Source organism: Nematostella vectensis, chromosome 9 (genome assembly GCF_932526225.1).
Source record: "Nematostella vectensis chromosome 9, jaNemVect1.1, whole genome shotgun sequence".
Taxonomy (NCBI): Eukaryota; Metazoa; Cnidaria; class Anthozoa; order Actiniaria; family Edwardsiidae; genus Nematostella; species Nematostella vectensis.
Window position 1 is genome coordinate 6,833,961 of NC_064042.1, and position 9,984 is coordinate 6,843,944.

Sequence of the window (9,984 nt, forward strand, 5' to 3'; positions counted from 1 at the left end):
ACATTTAGGAAATTAATAGATTTACTTTTAACTCGAATTATGCGCATCACACAAATGAAGAATTTTCTAAACTAGTACATGCGAGCCTTTGAACAGCTCCTTTTCTGGAAACACTTTTATGTTTTGACATTCGAGGCATCAAAACATTGAAACAACCAATCACAGATCAAATTGTAAGATGACGTCATAACACTTGCTGGACCTAAGTAAAAAAAAACATGGCGGCCATAGAGAGACGAGAATAAGAGCATAAAACAGTATCTTTCTGCTTTTTGGTAGGGTTTAGACGTATCAACACTTGAAAGACTTGTAGAAAAGCCTTTGGGCGCAGAGATATATTTCGAATGGCTATGTTCGGTGGGAAAGTCCGATTCGCTATAGTCAATAGATGACGGCGAGGATGAAGGTCATCACGATTGAATTACAGCTTGGAAGCGTAATTATACAGGAATTCGAAGGCACACTTAACAGTGGACAAGCAGGCATGGATTCTTGACCCTGAAGTTGACTACTCAGTACTGCAAATGGTATTCGTTGCGTCCTCCGAAGCTCATAATGCATGCATAAGTACATGCCTTACGGTGTGTTGTGTTTAGTCTCAATAAGTTATAATGCAGCCCTTCCGAGTTTCTCGGTCGATCATGAACATTCAGTATTCAAATTGCCTTGTGCAGGCGCTGTTAAAAATTGAATGGGGGTCTAGAATTTTTCAAAGGTGGTTCAATTTATGAAAACTATTACAATAGCGTTGTGCTTAAAAAGGATTGGGCCACAGAACCACACTTGGATCAGCCACTGCAGAAAATGACTTGACACATACAGTATTTCATATTTGTTTTAATGACTTAATAGTGGTATAAGCTTATATCATCTCATCTCCTACACACAAAAAGCATGTGGTACACAGAATCTAAAATAAAACAAATAGAAGACACAGTTTGAATTTTTTTTTTTTTTGCTTGGCTTGTACCAACCAGCCCATCTTTTGTATAACTCTTAAATTTAAATATTTGACGATGTCCCTAGAGCATGATTTGGCTATGACTTGATAGCCGAAAGGCTGAATGGGCTTAAGATTTATATGCCTTGACGGTTAGAGGGATAATTGCCCAGGGGTGGGTTGGAAGGGGGGCAGTATTCAGTTATAAACATGATGGAATGGTCCAACAGAGCTCAAAATGTCATACAACCAAAAAGGATGGAAACTTGCCACCCCCAAAATACACAAGCCTGTTGGTAAAATGTTCAATCCCAAAGAAATGCAGTGGACACACGTTATGTTGTAAATGTTTTTACAGCATATGTATAATGCAATATGTCTTGAAAACAAATCATTTTCATGAGCTTATCATTATTCTAAACAATTTTACTCCAACAGAATTCTAATGATTTAATTCTTTCTGGTAGAAAATTTTCAGTCAGAGTAAATGGGAGAAAAGTGGAAACAATTTGTCCAATCATACAATTTTTGCAATCAAGCACCATACATAAAAGTGATGTGAAATAATCATAGATCCCCTCTCATTTCAAAAGCCCATTGCACCTTTTGAATGCACAATATGCTGTGTCTTATATTATGTTTTAGTGCGAATTAAAAAAAACAGAAGTATAATACTGTGTTTGGGATTTAATACATAGAAACTTTTTAACCAACCTTCATCCATGCTCTTGGTTTATACTCGGATCATACTAGAAGTAGAAAACCCTTCCCTCACTAGAAAACATGTTATTACTAGAAAACCTATTTTCAACAAGGGGTCCATGGACCAGGGGCAGGGCCGTAGCAGAGGCTGGGGTGCAAATCTCCATTAATGTTCAAAGCCATATAATCTCATAGCATTTTTCCTCCAGGCAGCGTTTTTTAAGGATTGTCTTTGTAAATTCTTTAAGCATCGTCTTTGTAAAAACGAAGGCGGTTCCCCCCTATTTTTTGACAGTGCTACAGAACCTGGGGGTCAGTTCGTAACCATACTTTCAAAAAGTGTAAAAGTCAATAACACATAGCTTGAACCAATAAAACAAATATTCCAAAAAAAAAAGAATAGTATAAGTTTTTTATTGCTAAGAGTGGAATACAAAGGAGAAAATTCAATGATCTCTCTGTCCATCCTTATATATTTACTTATCTTCATCTTCTTTGCCATGGTCAATATCTGAAATAAATGGTAACAATTATATTAAGAAAAGAGGAAGGGGTTTCTTTTCAATTTGATTTATAGAATACAGTAGCTTATTATTTATGATGGCCTTATTGCAGAGGAGCCAATTAAAACTACAGCCTCACACACTAATTTTATTTTATTTTTACTCAATTTAGTTATTTAATAATAAACTTTGGCAGCGCTGTATAAGATTTCTGGTTTTAAAATCAGCCAGAAGAAGCAAAAAATTGATAATACGGCAATAAATACGGCTAGGCTAGCTACAAAACGAAGCAGTCTACTTGCCAGTGTAGGGAGGACCCTTGTTTCCTTTACTTAATGTCGGTGATGTGCAGAGCTCAACACGATATTGTTTAAAGAAACCAAACGTCTCGTAACTGGCGTCGCGTCCCATATAGAGACATACCGATTTCGAAAGCTACATAACCCCTTATTCTCTTCGAAGCCTTGCACGAGATATCTTGGAAAGATGACCTAGAACACTGGCTGCTCTAAAATTGCAAAAATCGCCGGGAAAAAGCTTTTAAAGCGAAAAATATATCTACCCGGCGGTAAAAGGCGAGGGGCTTGAATGATGGCGTCATAATCCATTTAGGCCGCCATATTTGTGTTTCCAGAAAAGGAAATATTCTGAGCTGTTGAAGTATTCCAAAAACAGAAGAAGCGCGCGACCCCCAGAACGCGTAAGAATCGCGTAAAAACTTTTTTTTTTCCGATGAAGGTTCTTTTATGAATGTTGCTTATTGAATTTAAGGAAAAAGCCTTCATACTATTTTTTTACGGTTTCCGGGTTTAGCTAGACAGGTTCCTTTTTTGAAGGGTATTTAAATGGGATATTTTAATAACCACAGGCTTTATAGTATGTTCTTATAGGTGAGGCATATAAACATCAAAATCACTACTATTAAAACATTACGCGCACGAATATATCAATTCCATATTATATTTCATTTCATCAATCGTTATACCTAAACTTTTCATCTACCTTTTTTATATAGTGCATGTACAAACTCAAAGAGAAGTAGATATGGACGTGCCATAAGTTATGTCTCTATGTTAGTGTGGTATCCTCTAGAAATCTGTACTACAGCTCCTTAAATAAATAACATTGATCTGCAAGATCATGATAGTAAATTACAGAACTCATGCTGTGTTGTCTTTAAATCATTTTCTGATATTTTTTGCCAAAATTCAGTAATATCCGAATAATGTAGCTGTTTTTTGTAGTGGAAGCTTTGTCGTATTTTTCGAAACAATTAACGCAAAATCCTTCACTCAACGTAAATCCCGAACACCGTGGCAACCGCAAAAAGTGAAGTATTCCTATAGACCGCCGTAGCAGAGCCATCAGTATTAGGGTACCACAGACACCGACTTGAAATATGCAGCCCTTGGTCTTTCAAGGACCCAATTGAAACCATCACCACTATTTTATAGCGATCCCAACTGAGGGCTTTCACTTCGTTTCTGATGGTCTCACTCATTTCTCGCGCTAGCTTGGAGCACTCTGTTGCTTCGTAGCTCATCCCTTCCAGTCGCTCTTGTAAAATAACCTTTGAAATGTTCTCGATGATGCTTGCAGAAAATCTTTTCCCTAGTTCAATATCCTGTGCGATAACTTGTGATTTCTTTCTCTCCTCGGTCTCCATTTTTCAGTTCTTCTTTATATCTTAATGATATTACAAGTAAGTTTGCTCTGAGCGCAGATTCTCGTAAAACTTAAAACCATAATGATTCTCATTAATGACGTATAAATGTCTATTTACCACTAAGATTGCATTGCGATTTGATCTATTTATTGTTCGTGTTTTTTTGTTGTCTGCGCTAATTCGATGTTGAGTGTACCCTTTATATCTCGCGACAAAGCCAAGGACGTATTGCCGTAGCTAGTTCACCTATCCATTACTTTGTAAGCAAAGCTCTTAATGGCACTAGAGATAACGCTACACCACTAAAATAACTGATGGAAGAGTCTCCAAAATTGAGTGATCACTGTTGCCATCTTTTCCCCTTCGTGGTTAATTTATCATCAGGGACTAATGTTAATAGGACAAAGCAAGGTTCATGCAGCGTTGAGTTTGCACCGTACAAACACATAGACAAATCACCGACTGGGTTTTGTTAAGGGTGTCAAACGCACTTAATTAACGACTACTGGCAGGTTGTTATAAGTTTTTTTTTTCACAAAAAAACAGCGAGAACAAAACGTTTTATCAAACAAACAGGTCACAAACACACAGACATTCACGGGAGGTCTCCTCCTCATATTGTTAAGCTGAGTGCCAAATAAAGGAAGTCCTCACAGTAGTCTCACCTTGGCGGTTTTCATATATATTTTTTTTCATTGTGCGGAAATGCGCGCGCACGCTACCCAACTCGCCCCCCCTCCCCCAGCCAATCCTGAGTACGCGCCTGCTACTACCCAGGGTATTGGATATGGTATAACAGACCGGTTTTTGTAGCCGGTTTTATTATCTATCCAAATGTAAAACCAAACACTAAAAAGGACAAAAATCGGGGCGGCTTAATGGGGATCCCCTTTTACCTCCCTAAGGTGACCGCAGATATGAAATGTTTAGAATTTGTATAACATCGCAAGACATGGCACTCTTCTCATACAGAAATGTACAAACTGCTCCACATAGTTTACATAAGAACAAACAAACGAACGAACGAACGAACAAACTGTATCGCGCTGTGAAGGCATATAAGAGGATTCTACTTTGGTGCTGAGCGGCAAAGCCTTCGTTACGCAGCCGACCCGGTTCAGCCGAACCAGAGCTACCGTTCTGTAAGCTAGTGTTCTGAATTTGCTAAAGAGCACGGGTTTCACGGGACGCTCGCGTAGAAATAAGCCGAAAAATTCTTCCCAACTTGGCTTGAAGCTGAAATGAAACTACTTCCGGTGGAAGTAAAAATGGCAATTAACACATTGACCCCTCAACCGGCCTGTACCGGCTTTGGTAGTACCCACAACCCAAAAAATTCATAAATGCAAAATAAAATCAACAAGATGAAGATACTCAGGCATCAGTCTAGGGGATAAATGGTCTTGCAGATATGCATCCAACCAAGGTGTTGGCATCTGCTCTTAAGCCAAATAATAGCACAGGTTCTTTGACAAATCTCAAATCGAACAAGGAGAGAAAAGCAGAATCACCCCTCTCAATAAAACGCTCAAAATACCACACAAGGGAGAGAGATCAGCAAACACAGCTCAAGACACAAATAGATACCTTTATTCTGATCCTCCAGGTACATTTCCATGGCCTCAAAACACAATGTCCACTCCTTGAAGGATTGTACAACCACGAAGACGTCTTTACGTATTGCAAAGCATTCTGGGAGATCCAGGGGAAAATTCACGAGGGGGGGGGGGGGGGGGGCAGTCAACACTCCTCTCCCCAAAGTCAGATGGTTTTTTATAAGTCTTTTCACCCTGAAGCCAAACAAATCAATTCCAGGTCATACAGACCCAGAATAGCAGTGTAAACAATTTTGGAATCAAGTTGGTTTCAGACAGCATTTAGGAGAGCTGTGGTGATTCATTAGAAAATTTTTTTCTCATCCAGGCAAAGCCAAACAAGAAAAAATCATCATGAATCCACCTTTGCTTGCAAATATCCATAAGCAAAGCACTCAATTATGCCCCAAAGACTTCATGATGTCCTGAGACACTCTCCTAATATGCTCATAGCTGTATTTTTGATGAAAAATACAAGCAACCATCAACTTGTGCTGGCTTCAGCACAACGACGAGCGATTAAAAGTGGGGACCGCAAAGCACTTTCAGAAAGCTTGGATACCGCTGACTAGGTGCAGCTGTGTTTGACTTTGACGGGCTGTATAAAACTCAGAATAGGGGGGGGGGAGGTATCTGTTTTCAGTCTGTTTTTTGTAAATTCGGAGCTCAAAAATAGCCAGGAGTCAATGGGTTAAATCCTTTTGATATACGCATATATCTATCTGGGAAAACGGCGAGATAAGTAAGAAATAAAGGTCTAAGAAATACTGCTAATCATTAGAATTTATTATTTGAAAAAAAAAAATTAAATAAAAAGCTAATTCCATGATTTGTCCATATTCTCATTCTGGTAGAAAATATAAGATTTATAATATTTCTAATTCTAAACACAGTTAAAGGATTTGTTTTCGATTAAAAAAATTCTTAACCGTTTATTCTAGCTTCGCACTTATGAAAATTTAATCAATTTCAGCGCCTAGAAACAACGGATCAACAAATGTTTTGATTCCATTCACAATTCGTTTTTATCACGTCGAGATGTTTGATCGTGCCTATCTATTAATCGAACGGAGAATGAAAACAGCAAAATAAGGGAAACTACCTCGAACCTTTTGAGCGGATTTGAATGATGTCAGAAATGGGACGATCCTGCCATACAGCGGTCAGTGTTGCGAAAATCTTTGTTGCGAAAATCCTCGAGAGTGCGAGCCAAACCTCTAAGTAGTTTAGACACTTTCAGCATTGGAAAAAATCTATTCTCTTCATCATATGAGAAGTGTATGTCTGTCTAGGAAAACGGCGAGATGAGTGACACATAAAAGTTAGAGCATGAGTCACGTAAGAAAAATACTGAGACATTTCAGCGAGAGGCGACCGAGACGACCAGCACGGACCCGAACACTATCATGGCTTCCCGAGGAGCTCTCGAGTGACGCCGACTACCTCTCAACCATACCCGAAACAGAGTTCGGTAGAGCTACTGGAAGTTTAAGCGCTAGTGGTTTTTCTTTATTGAACGGTCGCGCCCCTATCACTCAAGATGAAGAAATGGGGAGAGTTATACGAGACGTGTTGAGCTCATATTTAAAGCAATTTACCGAATACAAACACGAAATGTTCGAACGACTGTGTACGTTACTGAGTGACCTGATTAAGACTTGCGTGACAGAGTTGTGTGACGAGCCGTGTAAAGTGATCGTGAATGTGTTTATTGGTGCAATCAAGGGCCAGGGAATTGACGCCGCCACTCAGTGCACGTGGACGCCTGACTGCGATAAATTCGCGACCGCGAGTTTCCAGAACGAGACGCTGTTTGCTGTTGGTGTTGTGTTCACTGTTCGGCCTCCAGTCAATACGAGAGATAGAAAGTGTTCTGTTTAAAGACTTCAATCACTTCAATCACTGTTGAATTCAGTCCACCCTACAGCAAAACCGCCTGGAACCTGCCTCGTACCCAGGCCCTTACTAGCGTGACCGGACTAAGCGCGCAGCGCCAGCGTTAAACCTTCCCATGGCTCATTGCGCTCAAATGTTTTTACTGACTTGAGTCGCCTAGGTACGAGGCAGGCCTGGGACCATTGCCAAATCATATCAATAATGTATGGATATTTTCCAAATAATAACATGTTTCAATATGTTTTAGTTTTATTCTTTTTTCAATTTCTTTTTCATTTTTTATTTTTATTTTCTAATTAAAAACTCTCACCATTTTGACAAGTACTGTATAACTTTGTTATGCACGGTGATACATGCGCACCCTTGCTCGGGTTTCATGTAGTACGAAGCCCGCGATGTATCGCTACTGCATCAGTGCATATGAAATATGATTTGATCAGATATTTTATTCGTTCGTTTTTCTAATACTGTTTCTTTTTAAAATTGATTGGCTCCATAAGTATAGAATATTGTATAGCTATGAGACTTGGTTTATGTGGTCATCGCGCGGGTACGCTGTGTGCCACAATCCAGCCGCGCCAGCTCCCAGGCCCCAACTACACAGAGGTGCACTATCATGACACGTGACCAGCCTTCTCACTCACGTGACCAGCCTTTGAAGTCAGGCCATCTAACTCACGTGACCAGCCTTTGATGTCAGGCCATCTCACTCACGTGACCAGCCTTTGAAGTCAGGCCATCTAACTCACGTGACCAGCCTTTGTAGTCAGGCCATCTAACTCACGTGACCAGCCTTTGAAGTCAGGCCATCTCACTCACGTGACCAGCCTTCTCACGCCATCTCCCTCACGTGACCAGCCTTTGAAGTCAGGCCATCTCCCTCACGTGACCAGCCTTTGAAGTCAGGCCATCTAACTCACGTGACCAGCCTTTGAAGTCAGGCCATCTCACTTACGTGACCAGCCTTTGAAGCCAGGCCATCTCACTCACGTGACCAGCCTTCTCAGGCCATCTCCCTCACGTGACCAGCCTTCTCAGGCCATCTCCCTCACGTGACCAGCCTTTGAAGTCAGGCCATCTCCCTCACGTGACCAGCCTTTGAAGTCAGGCCATCTCACTCACGTGACCAGCCTTTGAAGTCAGGCCATCTCACTCACGTGACCAGCCTTTGTAGTCAGGCCATCTAACTCACGCGACTAGCCTTCTCAGGCCATCTCCCTCACGTGACCAGCCTTCTCAGGCCATCTCCCTCACGTGACCAGCCTTTGAAGTCAGGCCATCTCCCTCACGTGACCAGCCTTTGAAGTCAGGCCATCTCCCTCACGTGACCAGCCTTTGAAGTCAGGCCATCTCCCTCACGTGACCAGCCTTTGAAGTCAGGCCATCTAACTCACGTGACCAGCCTTTGAAGTCAGGCCATCTCACTCACGTGACCAGCCTTTGAAGTCAGGCCATCTCACTCACGTGACCAGCCTTTGTAGTCAGGCCATCTAACTCACGCGACTAGCCTTTGAAGTCAGGCAATCTCACTCACGTGACCAGCCTTTGAAGTCAGGCCATCTAACTCACGTGACCAGCCTTTGAAGTCAGGCCATCTAACTCACGTGACCAGCCTTTGAAGTCAGGCCATCTCACTCACGTGACCAGCCTTTGTAGTCAGGCCATCTAACTCACGCGACTAGCCTTTGAAGTCAGGCCATCTCACTCACGTGACCAGCCTTTGTAGTCAGACCATCTCACTCACGTGACCAGCCTTTGAAGTCAGGCCATCTCACTCACGTGACCAGCCTTTGAAGTCAGGCCATCTAACTCACGTGACCAGCCTTTGAAGTCAGGCCATCTCACTCACGTGACCAGCCTTTGAAGTCAGGCCATCTCACTCACGTGACCAGCCTTTGAAGTCAGGCCATCTAACTCACGCGACCAGCCTTTGAAGTCAGGCCATCTCACTCACGTGACCAGCCTTTGTAGTCAGGCCATCTAACTCACGCGACTAGCCTTTGAAGTCAGGCCATCTAACTCACGCGACTAGCCTTTGAAGTCAGGCCATCTAACTCACGTGACCAGCCTTTGAAGTCAGGCCATCTCACTCACGTGACCAGCCTTTGAAGTCAGGCCATCTCACTCACGTGACCAGCCTTTGTAGTCAGGCCATCTAACTCACGCGACTAGCCTTTGAAGTCAGGCCATCTCACTCACGTGACCAGCCTTTGAAGTCAGGCCATCTAACTCACGTGACCAGCCTTTGAAGTCAGGCCATCTAACTCACGTGACCAGCCTTTGAAGTCAGGCCATCTAACTCACGTGACCAGCCTTTGAAGTCAGGCCATCTAACTCACGTGACCAGCCTTTGAAGTCAGGCCATCTCACTCACGTGACCAGCCTTTGTAGTCAGGCCATCTAACTCACGCGACTAGCCTTTGAAGTCAGGCCATCTAACTCACGCGACTAGCCTTTGAAGTCAGGCCATCTCACTCACGTGACCAGCCTTTGTAGTCAGACCATCTCACTCACGTGACCAGCCTTTGTAGTCAGGCCATCTCACTTACGTGACCAGCCTTTGAAGCCAGGCCATCCCACTAACGTTTTGCAATTGCATCAAGAATAAAACAATGATGTAGTCTTTTTTTGTAGACACAGTTTTAACTGTGCAGTGGGTAGTGAACTCCAAAAGTCAAAAAA

General features: G+C 42.1%; 1 protein-coding gene across 1 annotated transcript; it reads left to right on the top strand.

Annotated features, from left to right (window-relative positions):
* Positions 1-6,030: 6,030 nt before the first annotated feature.
* On the top strand, positions 6,031-7,623 carry LOC5518131 (dynein light chain Tctex-type 5-B). The gene has a single exon (XM_032362658.2). The coding sequence runs from the start codon at positions 6,736-6,738 to the stop codon at positions 7,285-7,287; it is 552 nt and encodes a 183-aa protein (XP_032218549.1). The 5' UTR covers positions 6,031-6,735; the 3' UTR covers positions 7,288-7,623.
* The last annotated feature ends 2,361 nt before the right edge of the window (positions 7,624-9,984 follow it).

Excerpts from the sequence above, each read along its gene's own strand:
- LOC5518131 (XM_032362658.2), top strand. The coding sequence starts at position 6,736 with ATGAGTCACGTAAGAAAAATACTGAGACATTTCAGCGAGAGGCGACCG.